At 55.8% G+C, this 18,804-nt stretch overlaps 3 protein-coding genes across 3 annotated transcripts; 2 read left to right on the forward strand and 1 right to left on the reverse strand.

The window, feature by feature from the left end:
* Positions 1-7,181: 7,181 nt before the first annotated feature.
* On the forward strand, positions 7,182-10,740 carry B0T26DRAFT_736380 (uncharacterized protein; the record flags this gene model as incomplete). The annotated part of the gene is made up of 11 exons (XM_060443319.1): positions 7,182-8,000; positions 8,060-8,242; positions 8,301-8,781; positions 8,907-8,997; positions 9,156-9,212; positions 9,265-9,426; positions 9,476-9,922; positions 9,991-10,218; positions 10,277-10,381; positions 10,445-10,635; positions 10,706-10,740. 11 exons carry the CDS (start codon positions 7,182-7,184, stop codon positions 10,738-10,740), a joined length of 2,799 nt encoding a protein of 932 aa, XP_060302322.1.
* A 2,551-nt stretch (positions 10,741-13,291) lies between these two features.
* On the forward strand, positions 13,292-15,898 carry B0T26DRAFT_20828 (uncharacterized protein). Its single transcript, XM_060433785.1, has 4 exons — positions 13,292-14,007; positions 14,265-14,328; positions 14,403-14,583; positions 14,647-15,898. The coding sequence occupies exons 1-4, from the start codon at positions 13,628-13,630 to the stop codon at positions 15,606-15,608; spliced, it is 1,587 nt and encodes a 528-aa protein (XP_060302323.1). The 5' UTR covers positions 13,292-13,627; the 3' UTR covers positions 15,609-15,898.
* A 708-nt stretch (positions 15,899-16,606) lies between these two features.
* On the reverse strand, positions 16,607-18,122 carry B0T26DRAFT_736393 (Alpha/Beta hydrolase protein; the record flags this gene model as incomplete). The annotated part of the gene is made up of 2 exons (XM_060443321.1): positions 16,607-17,979; positions 18,065-18,122. The coding sequence occupies 2 exons, from the start codon at positions 18,120-18,122 to the stop codon at positions 16,607-16,609; spliced, it is 1,431 nt and encodes a 476-aa protein (XP_060302324.1).
* Positions 18,123-18,804: the final 682 nt, after the last annotated feature.

Below are 18,804 nucleotides of genomic sequence, written 5' to 3' on the forward strand. Positions count from 1 at the left end.
GGCGGCGCCGCGACCGCAGAAGGGAGGAGGTTGCTCCGCGCGTCAGTAGAGAGGGGCGTCGTCGTCGTCGTCGACGCCGTTCTTGCTGCAAAACAGGATGTGTAGACAAAGGGAGAGGAAAAAGGGCTGGTGGTGGGAGTCGAAGCCCGATGACATGGAAAGTACGCAGGTACCTGGTACACGAGACGAAGTGGTGGCAGGGGGCGATGTGACGATGGCGGTCTTCATCAGACGTGGACGTGGACGGTCAGCGTGCCGGCGCCCCGTGCTGAATAAACGTCTAGACCTAGTCCTAAAGTGCAAATTTGGCCAAGCCGAGCCAGGCAGGCAGGCACGGCTTTGAGAGAGCAGCGGCGCCGGTGGTGGCGGCGCTCAACCACTGCAGAGGGAGAGGCGGAGGGCAGTTGATTTTTGACAGAGTGAGAAGCAAGGGCGACAGCAGGCCTGAGAATAAGCTTGACTCTGAAACTGTGCCTGAGCCTGATCCGGAGCCTGAGCCTGAGCCCAAACCTTGATTCTAGGCCTCTGGGGAAGGGGCAGGGGGAAGATGATGAATGCGGACAAAGATGTGGCGGTGGTGATATACGTGTGCGCAAAAACGCGAAGTGCAGATCTCAGATGGGCTCTGGAGCGTGGCCAGCGCGCGGTGACGAAGTTGCCGAAGAAGGAACCTGGTTAGGCGGCGGCCACGAGACGAGATATAAAAACGGCGGCAGGAAACAGAAGGCAGCAGGCCGCAAAAAGGGCGTGGGGGATTACACGACGGCCAGCTTCTCAAGCGGCGGCATGTCGTGGTGAAGTATTAAGTCAGGGAGAGCCCAGGTGCGGTGCAGTGGGGTGCGGTGCGGTCGAGGGGGCCGAAGACGGTCTGTATGGACGGTATGTACGGCGCTGCAAGAGAGATCTAGACCGGAAGTACAAAAGGTACGCGAGGCAGATGAACCTCAGACAGATAGCAGCCTAAGTAGGCAAGGCCTCAGGTCAAGTGCGTGCGGCGAGCGAGTCCACAGAGCGCCCGTACGCGGTCTAAGGGAATCCTGGCCGCGAGGTGTATGTATCGATGGTATGGATGCCCCAATGCGTAGTAAGTAAGGCAACTTGAAGTAAGGAGGGTCGGAAGGGGAAGGAAGGCCTGTCCGTCCCTCCTGTGCGCTGGCTATGAAGTACCTAAGGTCGGGTATCCGTACGGTATGTCTAATAACTGAGGTGCCTGCGTTGGGGTCGAGGACAGGCAAGCTCCGGCCGCGTCGGATTGCACGTGCAAAAGTTCGCGACGGGGAGGAAAAGGAAAGGGAGAGATATGTGGGCAAAGGCAACAATGGAGAGACGAACGAGAAACGTCAAATGGCAAGCAAGGAAAGCCAAGGTCAGGTAAAAGTGCTTGGTACCTTACCTTACTCCATCCGTACAGACATCCAGTATCAGTAGTACGCGCACAGTACTGGACGGCACCTTCCAGGTATATTAGGAGGTACTTTCTCTAGCTCCCGCTTTGGGTTATTACAGGCTACTAGACCTAAGTACCTGCCTCTAACCTTACCTGCTTTTGCCCGCCGCTGCACTGGGGCACCACAAGGCGGTGCCCCATGCCATGGCCTGGGTGGGCTGGGCATCTCGGGCGCCTTCACCCGCCTCACACGCCTCACACGCCTCATACACGGCAAACTCCATCCACCTGAATGAAGCCCACACGGGCGGGCATGGACTAGAAGTCACAACATGCCCGCCTGCCTACCCAACACCGCTCCGGGCGAGTGGGTCAGGGCTGGGCTGGCGTGTGGAGGTAAGATATCGCGTACTGCAGGGATTAGCATTCCCGCACCGCCCACGCTGCAATGCGGCAAGCCTCCCACCTCCCCCCCCCCCGGGCAGCCACCTGGCCAGTACCTTCCTAGTATCCAATGTACCTGCGCGCTACCTGTCTCTTTCCTGGGCCGAAGAAAAACCTCCTCAACCTCACTCCATACTCCAACAAACATACTCCAACTGAGGTGGCAACTTGCCCTGCTCCACCACGCGCGACGAGGTCAGAGGCCGACCCCTCTGGCACCCACCGCCCTCAAAAGAAATGGGTGAAGTTGGGCAACTGCTTTTTCGCATCACGCCGCTATCATAGCTTGGCTTTCAAGGTTTGTTTTCATTGCTTGATGCATTTCTGCATACTCGGCACACAGCATATAAACTTGTGAAGAAAAAACCCCCTCGGCCCCGTCCCCGTCCCCCGTCCCCGTGCTGCGTGGCTGTTTGATGTGGGAGGTTTGGGATTATTATGGAGCCTGCGGCGGGAAGGCCCATGGAACCAAATAACCTAGGGTAAAGTACGTAGGCGTAGGACCCACCTCAGACCTCTGCGTTTTTCTCTCTCGCTCTCGCTCTCTCGCTCGTGCGTTGATATACCCAGGCCAGGATGGGATGAGATGCCACTTGGGGCCCCATCGGCAGACGTCGACATGATACAGTGTATCCGGGTGACTTGAGGTGAGGGGGGGGAAGTTGGGATGCCTGCGCGCACACGTAAACTAAACGGCATCTCGCTCATCGCATCGCATCACTCGTGCACTACCTAGCTACTTATCCGAGTCAAGGACGGGCACAAAAGCCGGGTTTGTGCGATGCGGGCAGCCCAATGGAACCAACCCTTTCAGGGGATCAGTCGAAGAGAAACCCATGCAAAGAACGAATGCGCGTAGATGGGCAGATATAATTTATATATCTCTTACCTGTCCAGGTGCTCGTGGGAACAGCAAATAGCAAACCGAGGATGACTCCATTCTTACTAGTCAACGGATATCTGTCTACTGTGGCGAGGACTGAACATCTTGAACCCCATGCGTCTCCCCGCGGTGGACGTGGTATCTCTCGTCTCTGGGCAGGCACGGCACGGGACACATATATATGCGGGAGTATATCTCCTGCCGCACTCCATATCCGCGAACGAGCATCGGACTGAAAAAGAAAGAAAACTGAACCTGAGCGAGGACGAGAGAAGGGATGAAAAAAGGGGCACCCGTGTAGATATTAGATATCTTGGTTTCGTGCGAAAGCCAAAACTTTCATACATGAAAGGTTGTTTCGCACTGCAGCGTGCAAGTAAGTTCGTCACACTCGACCCAACCCCAGCTTGTTCGCGCGCCTTCTATCCATCGCCCAACAACGGCCGCTGCATATCGCGATTCGGTTCGCAAGCGTTTGCCGATTCTGCTCATACGTACTACGTGCCCTCCCCCCTCCGCCTAGTACAGTAGGAGACTCTCTTTTTTGGAAGAAGAGGGCAAAGAAAGAAGTGCAAAAAAACATCATGGGGGTTTTGCCCTATACATGTATACCTTTCTGTTCATATCCTAAGTCTCGACTTGGACTTCCCATTGTTGGCTGGGCATGAGCGACTATGGACGTTTTCCCATATTTTTATGTTGGGTAATAAGGTAAGGTACTTGCCTTGTACCTTCTCGCCAGCCGGCAGACGCCCGCCATGTGTTGTACGTGCCATGTGTCGGTCGCGCGTAAACGTCGAATACCCTTTGACACCTCCTACCTACTCCGGTTTCCCCTCTCCCCACCGCCACTGCCCGCAGCTAACCAAGCCAGCACGCCTTGGCCGTCCGCCAGCGGCGTTCAAAGGCTTACGACTTGGAAGCGGAGAGAGAGCAGATACATAAATAAGGCGAGTTGGAGGTTGACGGAGTATAATAAGCTCCACGGTAATGGGATTTTAAGTGGGTTTGAGGTCTGAAGACAGCTGTACTGTGTGCGTATTCGAGACGCGTCGTGGGCGCCGACCTGCCTACCTCGGCCCCTGGTTCTCTAGTCAAGCCAACGGCGGCAAATTAACCTACACCGACCCCGTAACGTTATCCCTATCTTGCTCGTCGTCGCATTTCCGAGTATTACCGTACTGCTGCAGTACATGCATACATACAATACGTTGTATACCGTACATATACATATAACGTGAATGACAGCATGCCGATAGATATGTTATATTTGCTACGCCTGCGAAATTCGACCCTTTTCATATCTTAACCAAGGGCGGGATGCTCTGGGTTACGGAACACATCATTGAGGCCGGCCCATGTGCCTGGGGATCGGCGATGATGTCGAAAGGGTCTGCCATTTATTCCCCTGCCATGAACTTGTCCCCGACGTCTTGGCGCAACCCACCACACGAGCTGCATCGGTAGTCCGTACTGTATGTACGGATATGTACTGTGTTATTTGGGCAGGTACATCCTTCCATACCTCGTAGACATGGATGGTTACGTGAACATGACTCCCGTTTCCATGCGCTCTATGTCGGCCATGAACCATATGTACTACATACGGGCCGAGAATAGAGAGACAACATCGTGTCATTTTGCGCGTGTACATACCTACCAATATATACGGGGCGTCGCGGTCATGGAATCGGTAGCAGTGGCGATGCTGCAATTGTTATATTCCCTAAAAGAAGGCCTCGCTAGCGGCATCCATTGCGCAGCCCTGGCATGCAGCAAAGAATGGGCATGAGGTTGGTCTAATGACCCCAGGTAGGAGCGCGAGCTTGCAGGTGGGATGCGTGACAGTGGCCAGTCAGGTACCCGATTAGGTAGAGTTTAGAACGGCGCAACGACGACACTCTAGCATTTCGCTTCACGCAACCTGTTGTTTGTCTCCACTCCTCGCTTTCCCTCCCTTCCTGGCCGCTGGTGACCGCCGTCGGTATATAATATCACCATCCCCTATCCGCCGGAGGATGGATTGTTGTTGCTTTTTTGTTTGTTTCGCTAGATAGGACTGGGTTGCTGTGTTTCAAACTTCAAACTGCAACTAATCTGTCCTCCAGTGTACCCTACTCGCTCGGTTTTGAGGGATGGTCGTGGAAGTTCGGGGCCCAAAAATTAATAATGTGCCGCCTTCCCCCCACCCCCCTGGCCATTCGTCTCCTCCGGGACGGATATTAAAACCCCCAGTTCTAGCCTTTTCGAACCAACTACAAGGACTGCGAATACATCGCCCCTCTTGGGCCCAAGCCACGCGTATGTCACGATCAAGCTGGCGTCTTTGTGCTGCCCAACGCCATTGAACAATAATTGCCACGGTGAGGCTCAAGGCGGGCCTTTTTAGATATCAATTCTCCGTGCCCCAAAGGAGCCCATTTCAGTCGTCATGGCGCATTACCGGATGAAACAGTTGGGAGTCGGACTCTAACCCCATGGGCGGATATTCGGGTCCTCCCCTGGTCCCCCCAGAAAGAAACGAGGGACCGGAGAGGGAGAGGAGATGGGATGGAATGGATGAGGTTCTGGGCCAGTGCGAGTCTGGTAAATCACGCACTGGACTGCCTAGGTGCCATGCTGTGCAACAGAACCCGTTCTTGGCCTGCTATTCATACATCTTATTAAGCGACGATTCGACAACGCACGTCCATGCATCGCCGTCTGTTAGCGACTTAGAGTAGCTATGACTTTTCCGTTCGAGTAATAGCTGGCGGCCTATGCTACAAAAGACCTGGTCGAAGTTCGATCGGCCGAGTGTTCCGTATATTCAAACGACCCGATAAATGGATGGATTATTAGACAGCGCCCCCCTAGGGCAGTTAGCATATCGGCCCAGTGCCCACCTTTCTGCGTCATGTCTGACAGCCTCGCCGTACCATTGCCCACTTTTGGTACCTAGACTTCTTGGACGAGTTGCCAGGCTTCTTCAAAACACATCACTGAGTTCAGCATTTGGCAAACATTGATAGCCATTGGCCCAGGGCGAGACGCCAATCGGTAACTCATTCGCGTTGTCGGATAATGCGCGCGAAACTCTCAGGGTTCGGGACCAGCGCCACTGGTGGTGGAGTAATGATCTCAAAAGTTCACGAGTTGTCCGTGCGGATAATCCCGCGGGCCATCGCCCCCAAGTCTACCTGCCACAGAAGTTGGATATCGGCCAAAACCGACGCTCGAGTAGTAGCCGTAGTTTTTAAACATAAGGCGGCGGGCAACGCCAGTTTCGAAGGGGTGATTTGAATATTTTGTTCGATCAATTCGTTTTGAGACAGACCGGTCAGTCCGCCGCCTTTGTGCGTTGAGATCAAAGCTTCCACCATCGGTGGAGACAGGGAGCATTGGAAGGGCTCAAGCGCCCATTTCCCATCCCCCCGGCCCGGCGGGGAGAGAGAAAGAAACCTGCATTCCCCAGAACTGTGAGTGTTTGAGACCGTGTCGACAAGGCGCTCCGTTGCGGGCCGGGCTTCCTCTCCATTTCTCTTTTGCTCCTATACTTCGTGGAAATCGAGAAATCCGACGCAAGAGAGGCCCTGTCACCTCCCCGCCAACAAGGCTATCCAGTCTTTGGCCGCAGTCCGAGGACGGGAAAGTCAATGGGCGCCAGGCAGATACTCGTGTTGTGGTTGGAGCGTTAAATGACGAGGGCATGACTCTTATTGTGTGGAGGCCCGATTGGTTCACGAGGTCAGAACGGGAGGTGAGCGGCAGACCAGGTACTTATGGCGGTTGACGTGCAAGAACACTGCAAATATTGCACTAACTACAGACATCCATAGCAGAGTCGAGCTTTCAGGACCCCGTCTGACGAGACGTGGGGTGATGCAGTAGGCTTTTTGTCTTGCGATGTTGCCGTCTTTCCCCCCCATTCTCCGCGCGATAACACTGCAAAAGGACATTGAAGTTGACTCGAGTCTAGCGGGCGGGGGGCGACGTCGTTCCCTGTCGGCTGTCCAAAGCTGAGGTGGTCTTCCAAGTGAAGTCTCTGTCAAGTCCCGTCACTGATCAAGGTACCTTGGTGGGGCATGAGCATTGCAGATTCGCATAAGAATTTTAAGTGATTTGACATGGCACAAGGTTCCGGTATGTACCTCTGAGATACCTGTGTGGGGAGCCAGGGGCTAGAACAGACCCACCTGGGCCAAGCCAAGCCAGCCTTCCATGCAGCAGGCCTTTTCCCAAACGGCCGGGAAAGGCGACGTCGAACGCGATGTCTTCCTCATAGGCGACGGGCGCCTACCAGCTCTTCCAGGCTTCCAGAACACATAGAAAGCCCCGGCAAATTCTGGCGATATAGGCCCCGGGCGATGCACTCTTCATGGAAATGCACATATTGGCTCTCGGCCCACCTCGATTAAGTTGCAGTTAGGAGGATGAGGTTTGGCTTCCGCGTCGCGCTTTGAGCCTTGGTACGAAGGACCGGACGTCATGTCCAACAAGTCGAAGCTTGGCTTATGGCACACGACAACCTTGCAAGAAGCCCAGTCCGCCCGCCAGCAAGGCCAGCAAGGCCAGCAGCAATCTTACCAGACAGTCGCTGTCGCTGGCCAAAAACGGCCACCACCTGACGGGTTGCTCCCCGCAGAGCCCCAACAAAATGCTGCGTCGTCCACGAAGCGCACTACGCTGTCTCGTCCGAGTGTGATTCTCTCCAAGGAGCCCCCACGACTGACGGCGAGCAGCATCGGGTGTGCAGACAACTTTGCTGTTGGTGCAGGTGCTGGGCAGCCTTCCGAGTACACGCAGCGTAGGGCCTTTCCATCCACGCCAACTGCTCCCGTTGACCCCTTGCTTTCGCTTTCGCATCCCATCTATGGGCTACCGGAACAGCTCATAGCAAACTTCTCTGCCCTGGGCATAAAAACCATCTATCCTTGGCAAAAACATTGCTTGCTTGGCCCGGGCCTTCTCGCGGGCGAGAAGAACTTGGTCTACAGCGCCCCCACTGGCGGCGGCAAGTCGCTCGTCGCCGATGTCCTCATGCTTAGGCGGGTCCTTCTCGACCGCGGTTGCAAGGCTCTTCTGGTGCTACCCTATGTTGCTCTCGTCCAGGAGAAAGTCCGCTGGTTCCGAAATGTTGTCAGTGGCATCTCCCGCGAAGATCCCAGTCAGACGCAGCCAAATGCGCAGGGACTGTGGGCCAAGAGGGCCGATAAAGACACCATCAGGGTGGTTGGCTTTTTCGGCGGCAGCAAGATTCGCGCGACCTGGGCCGATTTCGACATTGCTGTCTGCACCATAGAGAAGGTTGGTGGGTGTTGCAAGGAGGTTAAGGTGGCGGCAGCTCTAACAAACGTACGTGCCAGGCAAACTCGCTCGTGAACGCGGCGATCGATGATTGCTCCGTCTCGCAGCTGAAATCCGTTGTCTTGGATGAATGTCACATGATTGACGATGGCTACCGTGGCTATTTGCTTGAGCTCATAGCTACCAAGCTCCTATGTGTTGGCCAGGAGCTTCAGATTGTTGCCATGAGCGCAACTTTGACAGTATGTTGCCATTATGTGTCTCCATTGTGTGCAAGGGGAGCTGCTGATGGGCCACAAGAACATTGGCCTGCTCAAAGACTGGCTACAAGGACACTCCTACGAGACGCATTACCGCCCGGTCCCCATTGAGGAACATCTTGTATATGAAGGCAAAATATATCCGGTGGGGACAACGGCCAGCCTGATCAAAGCTGCCACGCAGTTGGACGCTCGCGGCGCACCCACGCAGCCTCGAGTGCAACATCTGAGAGAAATCGGTCCCTCGCCCCATCGGGAATTCAAGGACTCGGTGCTCAATGCCGTGGTCGCTCTAGCCAACGAGACAGCCAGGGCTGGCTACGGGGTCCTGATATTCTCCAGCAGCCGCGCGGGCTGCGAAACCGATGCTCTCCTCATCAGCCGGGTGATGCCCTCGTCCAAAGAGATTGACCCTGCTGTGCGGGAAAAGCGGTCAGACTTGCTAGGAGACTTGCGGAGCTTGACCACCGGACTCGACCCAAAGCTTAAGCAGACTGTCCCAGCCGGAGTTGCTTTTCATCGTATGTTCTTTCCCCCCCGAGATTTACAAGCTGTCGCTGACAGACTTTGGGGTAGATGTATGTTCACCTCTTCTCGCCCCCTCAGCTGCCACTCTCTGAACCTCTCTAGGCTGGTCTCACGACAGAAGAACGAGAGCTGCTCGCCAGTGCTTACGATGCCGGTGTACTCAAAGTATGCGTCGCAACATATTCGCTTGCTGCTGGCATTAACTATGAGTTGAAATAATTGCGTACAATTAAATCCCTGAGTTTTTGCTAGCTCGGGGCTTTCCAAGATGTGAAAGACCTCGTTGCCTTGCGGCTCACCCTGACGTTCTTAATTGGTGGAGGCAGTAGCTATGGGAGTTGCTGATGTGATAAATAGTGCCGGCCAGGCGGGTTATCTTGCATAACGCCAGAATGGGCCGAGATCTTGTCGGGCCTGCCATGCTGTAAGTGGTGACGGCTTGCTACCTGTGAGCACTAGCTGACCCTCCGCTGTAGCCGACAGATGCGAGGTAGAGCCGGAAGAAAAGGAAAAGACGAAGTTGGCGAAACCTATCTGTGCTGTCGACAGAATGACTTAGAGGCTGTTGTCGATCTTATGCAAGGCGACCTGCCCCAAATTTCAAGTTGCCTGATCTCGGATAGACGGCGTATTCGGAGGTCTGTCTGTATGCTCTTTTGTGTAAAGATATTTGCTGAACGGAAGAAGGGCACTGTTTGAAGTTATAGCTATTCGGCTGGCGACCAGCCGGGAAGCCTTGGACGACTATATCAGCAAGACCATGCTTGCTTACTCTGCTGAGCCTGGCTCTATTCGAGAAAATCTCGAGGCGAGCCTTGCCGATCTCCAGGAGATGGGGTTCATCACGGTTGATGACTACTCCAACTTCGAAGTGACTAAATTCGGCAAAGCTATCGTTGCTTCGTCCCTTGACCCCGACGATGGTATCTTTATTCACAGTGAGCTCAAAAAGGCTCTGCAGGCTTTTGTCTTGGACGGCGAGATGCACTTTCTCTACAACTTCACGCCGGTACAAGACTTCGGCGGTACTGCCATCAACTGGCGTGTCTTTTGGGACGAGATGCAACAACTAGACGAGAGCGGGATGAGAGTCATGGATCTGCTGGGACTCAAGCCCTATGTCGTGAACAGAATGTAACACCATCAATCGATCCTCCGCCAAACTCAGCGCGGTCCTGGGCTAACACAACTCGTACGCCTAGGCTCCACGGAGGCACGATGAAGGACAAAACCGCCGAGGAGAAAGATGCCGGGCGACGCTATCACAGATTCTACCTTGCCCTCCAGTTGCGGGATCTCTGCAACGAGGCTCCAATACATCGCGTGGCCCAAAAGTACGGCATGCCCCGCGGAGCAGTGCAGAGCCTGGTTCAAACTTGCGAAGGCTTCGCCGCGGGAGTGATCAAGTTCTGTAAACATATGGGATGGGGGTAGGTACCCGTGGTTTGTTTTGGTGTTGACATTTATCGCCCGCTAACTGGATCACAGTGCCATGGGAGCAGCCATGGATCACTTTTCGGACCGGCTAAAGGCAGGAGCTGGTGCGGACCTCTTGGCTTTGGCCAAGATTACTTCCGTCAAGAGCCGAACCGCGTAAGGGAGACATTCCCAGATAGACGACCGCAAACCCTCTCAAAGCTGACACTTTTTCGGCAGCCGAATATTCTGGGGCAATGGCTTCAAGTCAGTTGCCGCTGTTGCCAATGCAGACCCCAGCGAACTTCTACCGGTGCTCATGCAAGCGCAGCCGAGCAAAGCGAGGTTGGAGATAGAAGACGAGCAAAAGTACAAGGGCAAACTACTCGCCAAGGCTAAGATCATTACAGATTCAGCGAACAAGATATGGCGTAAGGCATCCTCCCTAGGCAAGGAGATAGTTTAAGAAGAGCCCAGTCCAAGCTAACACGCAGGTTACAGAGATGGAAATGCGACTGCAAATTGACGAGGAATAGTGGCCAAACGGTATGGCCGATGCCAATTGGAGAAGATGCCGACAATGTTGTGCATCCGCGATGGCCGCCGTCATCTTTGCGTGTCTAGCCCACCGAGCTGAAAGCAATGCTAGGTCCAAGGTAAGGTAGTTGACGGACGCAGGAGGCAGATGCTGTCACTAACTCATAAAGTACACAGGTATATACGTTCGTTCGGCAAACCCCGCAGGCCCTGACGGCTCATTTTGAGTTGTCGGCAACAAAGTGGGTGGACATTAGCCAGCCACCCCCAAGCTGGCGCAATCATTACTTACCAGACTAGGCTCAAAAGGCCTAGACGACATATGGCTGAGGGATATATGATATTTACAAATGCCTTACTTAGGAATGGGACAAGGCCGAAGCCATCAACCACATCGGACAAAGGAACGCATGTGTGTACGGGTTGGCCTTTTTGACGCGCAAGGCGAGAGAGGGAGAGAGGTGGTAGACGAGTGTAAGGAATAGACGAGCCGCGAGGGGGGGCGGGAAGACGGGGCACGAGACGAGATAGCCAGCCCCAGGACAAAGAAGGTGGTGGTGGTGGAGGAGCTCGATGTAGTGGGGTGGTGCAAAGTAGCGCAGCGCAGCTTGGGGTGTGCCGATTTGCGGTCAAGCTTTGATAGAGGTGGTGGGAACTAGGTTGAGGTATGGAGGTGGGAAGGAGGTGGGCATGTCGGTGATCTGAGGCGGGGGGTCACCGCGTTTAGCCCGCTCCAAAAAAGGCGCCCAGACAGACTACACATGCGCCGTGCAGCAAGATGCAGATGCAGATAGATGCATACCGTAGGTTGTCTCCGTCTGTCGCCCGCCCAGGGCTCGAGCTGCTTTGGCCTCTAAGGTAGGCTTGCGTCGTCTCTGACCCCATCCATGACACCCACGAGAAGCTACGAGAAGCTGGAGTTCTCTGCCCCCCATTCGCCCCTCCCCCCCTTCCAGGTGCCCAAGACTTGCGCAACATTGCAGAAATTTCCTGTCGGCTCGCGCTTCTGTCCGCTTTGCAGTGCAGCGAGTAGCTCCAGACGCACCTACCTGACCTACATTAGTTGTGCCGTCGGTTCCACACTTACCATTGGCTAGACGTCGTGAGGGCAAGAGGCTGCTGCATGCTTCCTTCCCTTCCACATATTTTCCCCGTCGACCAGGACCAGGACCGGGACCAGGACCGGGACCGGGACCGGGACCAAGATCACCTACAGGAGGAGAGGAGGGCATTCATTCATTTGCATTTCATCCTGCAAGTTGCATCTGCAAATGCAAATGCATATGGCAGAGGGTCACACACCTCAACCTCACGTCCTCAAGTCCTCAACAATCCGCAGCTTCCATACTACCCAAAGTATCCTCGGTAAGTGTAGGTTAGTACTTGCTAGGGTAAAGCTCGCTTGGTTTACTAGCGACGACAGCCACACCGCCGCCGCGAGGGGGACGAGGGAGGTGCGGCCCACCCCAACGCGGCTGGAATTACCAACATGATGTATGTAGGCAAATAAGAACTGGACATCCATGGATGCATGTTTACTCAGTCTAAGTGTGAGTAAGGTACGTCCGGGATACAAGTCTTGGACACAGGTCGTACCTACCGTATGTGCAGTACTCCATACATATATAGAGAACTACCCGCGCCTGCCAACTACTAATGGGCCCTTACGCCTCGGTCCATCACCTGCAGTCTACTGACACTTTGTCGTCCTCCGTCCACCTCAGACTTGCAGCCTTTGCCTGACGGGTGGGTTAACTTGAGGCTTTGCACGACGCAGACGGTTCGCACGAGACCCAGCACTGCGTCCGATTCGCACCTCCAAAGTCCCGGCTTTGAAGGACACAAGCTGGAGCTTCTCCAATCCCCGGGCGGCAGGTCCCAAAGTGGCACACCCACAGTCCACAGTCGCGGTCCACAGACTACAGCCCATATTCAGTCTATCAGTCCAATAGTCTACAGATGGTCAGAGTCGCGGGCGAGTCCCAGTCGAGCGCGGTACATACGGTACTGGGCAGTCTCACATGCATGTCTTCTGCCGTTGCACATCGAGCGGATATATTTTGACAGCCAACCGGTGTGGCGGCCTTGCGCGCTCTTGCATCCAACAATCGGCTGCACCACCTTCGCCGCCTTTTACGCACGACCTGACAGACAGACAGACAGACAGGCAGCCCGGGAGCCCACACCTAGTTAACCTAAACTACCTTAGGTAGAGAGAGAGAGAAGAGAGAAAGACAGTCCAGCTGCACTTTGCGCCTTCGAGTCTAGTAGCTTTTTCTTGCTTCCGTTTTCGCTGCCTCGTTTATCTATAGTCTTTTTTGCTTTTTCCTGTCCTTCGTCCCCCATATGTACCTTACCTTAGCTACCTTACCTTACCATAATTATTGCTCGATTGCTGCGTCCATAACCTGACACCTACGCCAGCGCCCATCTCGCCTCCCGTCACACGGACACGCTGCGGACAACCACCTCACGACGACCTAGGACCTACCTTACCTGCCGCCTCCCCACGCCTACCAACAGATGCGCCTGCCTGCCCAGCTAGGCCCAGCTACCCTTACCTCACCCACACAGAGCTAGCTGCCCGGCTCGCCTGCCTAGGCAAAGGCAATATATACATTTTTCGCCCCCGGTCAGAGGGGACGATTTATCTCCGCTGCGCTCGCTGTCCGTCCACATCCTCGAGATCGAGCTCTTTGCGCCTTTCATCCTATAATCTCTTGCGCACGCGCATACATACCGTCACACACCCTCGCCCCCCCTCGCCCCCCCAGGTATAGTGTAGCTATTCGGATCGCATTCTATCGCATTCAAGTTGCGCATCACGGCGCAGCGCATCGCATCGAATCGCAGCTGGCGGCGACCGACCAGGGGGCTTCCACACCAATGTCTGAAGCTGTTAATAGCGGGTCCTCCGCAGGCGCTGCCGCCGCCAGTGGGAATACCAGGACGGCCGGCATCGGTAGCAGCGGCAGTGGCAGTGGCAGTGGCAGCGGCAGCGGCAGCGGCAGCGGCAGCGACAACAGCAACGACATCAACAACATCAACAACCACAGCAACAGCAGCTCCAGTGCAAGCTCCACCGTTGACCACCGGCGACATCAACAAGGCCGAAGCAATGCGCAGGAATTAACCTTGGACGACGTCATGAGGGCGCCGTCGTCAACACTCCCTGACGTCGTTGTCTTGGATTCTATGCCCGAAGGCCTCGGGCGCAAGGAGGTTCTGGATCCAAAGGAAGATCTATGGCTCTCGACTGCCGACGGGTGAGCTTTCCCTCTATTTCCTGCATCTTCTGTTGGACGTTGGTCCTGATCGCCGCCCCACCCCCTGTTCCTGCTTTCCCGGGCGGGCCAACGGCAGCCTTTTCGACCCCGATCATTACGCAGTCGTACGCACAGGCTCACACTTGAGTCGACCCTTGGTGGCCGTTGCCCATGCAATGCGTCCCTCCCTCCCTCCTTGCTGTGCAGAAGGCGCGGGGTTGCTGACGTGAGGATATATCTTGAATATCCACCTCTAGACGCTACAGCACGCCCGTCATCCCCCTGCGCGTCGGCGAGCCGCCGTATGCCGAGACCTTCTACGTAAGGCTGCCCAAGACCGGACTTCCTGCTACGTGGCCACCAATGCCGAGGGACTCTGCTAACACCGAAAACAGGTGCACAAGCATATCCTCCTGAAGTCTGAGTACTTCGAGAAGGCTCTTTGCGGCCAGTTCAGAGAGTCTAGCGCCCAATCCATCGATCTTCCCGAAGAGAATCCGGCCATCTTCCATTTTCTTATCGCCTATCTTTACGAGGGCCGCTATGACCCTATAAAGCCCATTGCCTCCGTTCTCGGTAAGTATCCGTCTGTTCCCCCCCTGAATTTGTAGGACTTGATTTTCTCACACACATCGACAGTGCCTGACCAAGACAAGGGCAAAGGGAAAGAAGCCGGCCCGGAAACGGGTGTTGAGTCGGATTCGGACGACTCGGTAGGCTCGTATGGATCTGATATAAGCGCAGTGTCTCGACGGCGGCGGGAGCGTCGTCGCCGACGAGAGGAGCGGCATTGGGAACGGATTCGCCAGAAGCATCCCGGCCACCACCGGCCCAACTGCAACTGCCCACAATGCCTCTCGGCAACGGGCCCTCCATGTTGGCACTGCCAAGCACCACGTGCACCGCCGCCGCCAGTTCCGATGCCGCACCACCCAGGGGTTATCCTCATTGAGCGAGACATGCATACCCGGGTCGAGCGACCCCAGCGCCGGCCCCCCCGGAGGCACCATGGGGCTCAGCAAGGGCCGCGGCCCGTGACGCCCCCGCCAATGCCTGGCGCCGGCCCTGATGGTGGTGCCTGGGGTCCTGCGGACCATCTGAACGGCGGCGGGCGCATCTCTGGCGAAGACTTGCGCACGTGGCTGCTGGCTTACGAACTCAACGTGGACGTGTACATCCTAGCCAACAAGTTTCTACTCGAGGGGTTCAAGCGCGAGATTGCGCGCGTCGCCATCGACATGCTCGAGACGGCCGGTGCCGACGCGGCCGTGCCCCAGGTCTTGTTTTTGTGCCACAAGCTATACGAGGGCCTGCCCGAGAACGATATGCTGCTCAAGATGATTTTTGCTCGCGTCGGCTTTCTGCAGCCGTGGCGCCGCGCCCCCGAAGAGACGCAGGACTTTCTGGTCGCCCACCCCGAGATTGCCCCGCTCCTCCTCCGCGAGATGGCCGCGCGCCGCGAGGAGGACTTCAACGGCCGCAACCTCCCCAGCATGGAGCGCCCCTGGGTCCCCACGCACCCCCCCGTCGATCCCGTCAGCCCGTACCACCGCGCCGCGCCGCATTACCATCACCATTACAGAGGGCCGCCGAGGTGGTGAAAGTGAGGTGCTAGGGGTGGGTGGGAGTGAATGCCGTGGTTATGACTGAACCCCAAATTTCAGTCGGCATTTATGCGTGTGTGTGTCTCTATGTGTTTTTCTTTATGTGACTTCTATCTCTCTGTTGGGTTGGATGAATGTTGGGTGGATGATTTTCAGTTTCTTTTGTCTGGTCCACGGGGCTCAGCCGGGTTTAGGGGGCTTTGCTTATTTACGATATCCCCCCGCAAGGAAGCTTGGGTGTTTATTTATTTCTTGGTTTCCAAAACGTGAAGGTGGTGTTTGTGTCTGGTTTACCTTGCTGGACCATCTCTGGTGAGCGAGCAAATCTATCCATCTTTTTATTTTCCAAACAAAAAGAAAACTGCACTTTTTCCGTCCTTTAGTGTTTGAGACCACGACTCGCTTCGCTGTGACTGGGATGAGTGAGGAAGTAGGCAGGCTCAAAGATTAATATTGTCAGCATGAAATAACCCTTCCCTCATCTCCTCTTCAACGAACATAACATGTGCATAAAAAACAAGTATGCATACACCTCGTCTCTCAGTCCACGGCAAAATCGCACATCACACGCAAAGTCATGCCGCAATCTAAACTCATACTCGGGCATAAGGTCGGGGACGAGCCCTCGTTCCGCGCAAAATTCGTAGTGTTCTTGGTATTTGGTATGTACCTAGACCTAACCAGCACAGTAGGGAAGTCGTCTACAATACATACAATACGGACGATATGGACCGTAGACTGTAAACATACCTAGGTATCCTTCATGACTGGACTGGTATTGCCTGACGTGATGTGATGTGATGTGCCGTGATGGGATGGGATGGGATGGGATGGGATGGGATCGTGGCCCCGTAATGAAGACCTGAACGGAACGGAAATCGCACATAAACAGACCCATCGCGCTATGCCCATGCCCTCACAACACAACACATATATAACACACACACATCTGTCTCCCCCCAGGTACACACACTACTACACTGTCTATCAACAGACTAGTCAATGGTGTCATCTCTTAAACGGAACAGCTGGGCCATGACCTCGTCGGCGCGGGCCCTAATCGCGTTGTGGTACAGCGTGTTGGTCTCGAAGACGCGGATGCCCTTGACGAGCGCGGCCGTCTCGCGCGCCAGCTCAAAGTCGACGTACATGTCATCCACAAAACTGGCCGCGTACACGGGCACGGCGTTGCGCGCCAGCTGCGCCTCATCGTACAGATCCTCCCACCCGTCGTGCGATGCCAAAATGTCGGCTGCGGCCTGGATGCGGAACAGTTCCGGGTAGGAGCCGGAGAAGTGGAACGGGAACACCATCTCACCGGAGAAGTACAGGGGTTCCAGAGGTTCGGATTTTCCTGTGGATGGTGATAGGGGCGGGTCCTTGGCCAGCCAGGCAAAGCTCGGGAGCTCCTTGCCGACGCGGAAGGCGGCCCACTGGGAGGCGAGGCCGGGGCTGTGGCAGTAGATGGCCTCGTGCAGGATGGCGTAGATTGGGTTGGTGTCAAAGGGGATCAGCTGCTCGACGGTGGTCAGGGCGGCGCGGGTGAGGGCGCCGAACTGGTCGAGGTCGGCGTCGAGCTTCAGGATGGCCGCGTGCACCAGGTCGAGCCCGCCGTGGCTGCCAAACGAGAGCCCGAGGCTGAGCAGCCGGCCGACCGTCAGCTCGCCGCCGGCGGGCAGCGGGATCGGTTTTGCGGAGGCGGTGATGTGGTCGACGATGCGGCGCACGGCGGCCACGTCCTTGGGGAACTTGCGGTAGTAGGCGCGGTTGCGCTCAGCCACCTTCTTGTACGTCGCGCGGTACACGTCGTCGGCAGTGCGGCGGATCGGCGCCAGGCCGCCCGTCATGAACACCTCGCGGAGGCCCTCGGGGTGCTTGGATAGGTAGGTGAGACTCACGAACCCGCCAAAGGACTGGCCGAAGACGGACCAGGGCTTCTTCTCGGGGGGGAAGTCGGCCGTCAGACACTTGCGCACGGCCTCGGCGTCGCGGACGATGTTGTCGGCGCGGAACAGCTTGAGGTAGTTGGCCTGCTCCTGGGGGCCGCCCTCGGCCAGCAGGGCGTCGACGTTGACGGGGGTGCTCAGGCCGGTACCGCGGTAGTCGAGGAAGAGCATCTGGTAGCCGCGGTCGAGGGCGTAGCGGGTCAGAGTGCTCTCCTGGGGCTCTCGGTTCCCGAAGCCGGGGCCGCCCTCGAGGTAGACGAGGTAGGGCTTCTTGTCGCGCTTGTCGAGGTCCGACGGTGAGGGTGTCACGATGGGCCGCTCGTGCTTCCGCACGCTGCGGCCAAACAGCTTCAGCGTGCCGGCGGCGCTGTTGGCGTAGTTCTTGGGCACCTCGAAGAACAGCTCCGTAACATGCAGCTTACCTATATTGTGTGTTGCGAGTCGAGTCAGCGACGGGTCACTGCATGAAGGGAGTCGGTCAGTCAGCCAGAGCGATGTAGTACATACCGGGAACTAGGTGCGCCCGCTGGCTAATGAGGCGGGCTGGCTGTATAACGGCAGCCATGGTGGCGACGTGATATGATGCGACGTGAGGCGATGTTGGTGTTGTTGTCGGGTCCGACGTGTTCGTCGTCGGGCTGTCGTTGAAGTGCAACTCACTCAAAGGCGAATGCGGTGAATTATTGAGGTGTATACAGGTGAAGAGGTGAGGCTGCAAATCGGCCACGGCAGCAGTTTTGCCCAACCGTCGACCGTTACTGTCTTCCTGCCAGTTGCCGCATCGATGTTGCGCCCGCTTGCTACTCCGCGGATTACCGTTTACTGCGGGTTGTTACTCGATGGGATGCATTTTCCTGGTACTTACTCTGTACAATACATACGGGCAATGGATGTAAGCGGGGGTGGTCGAGGGACAGTGACTCGGCATGTTTATCATATTACTTAGGGCGCCAAGTGTGAAGACGACATTAGACCGTGAGACAAATTTTCTTAAAAAAAAAAAAGAAAAAAAAAAAGAAGAAAAATAATGATAGGAAGAAGATTCATATTATCTTACATAAAAAAAAGGCAACACACAAGATCGCTGTGACACATTTTGTTTACTTTTACTTGCTCGCAACTCGCTCTCATCACCAGTCCACCTAGCTTCCAGCCGTCCCAGGGCACAGACGTAGTAGGGGAGTGGGGAGTGACCAAACAACTTCGGCGCTAACACGGGTCGATGGAAGCCCCTTGCGCTTAAGCCC

This window comes from Lasiosphaeria miniovina, assembly GCF_030549165.1.
Source record: "Lasiosphaeria miniovina strain SMH2392-1A chromosome Unknown B0T26scaffold_1, whole genome shotgun sequence".
Taxonomy (NCBI): Eukaryota; Fungi; Ascomycota; class Sordariomycetes; order Sordariales; family Lasiosphaeriaceae; genus Lasiosphaeria; species Lasiosphaeria miniovina.

Excerpts from the sequence above, each read along its gene's own strand:
- B0T26DRAFT_20828 (XM_060433785.1), top strand. The coding sequence starts at position 13,628 with ATGTCTGAAGCTGTTAATAGCGGGTCCTCCGCAGGCGCTGCCGCCGCC. Across the intron at positions 14,329-14,402 it reads CGTATGCCGAGACCTTCTAC|GTGCACAAGCATATCCTCCT; the intron begins GTAAGGCTGCCC and ends CACCGAAAACAG. Across the intron at positions 14,584-14,646 it reads GCCCATTGCCTCCGTTCTCG|TGCCTGACCAAGACAAGGGC; the intron begins GTAAGTATCCGT and ends ACACATCGACAG.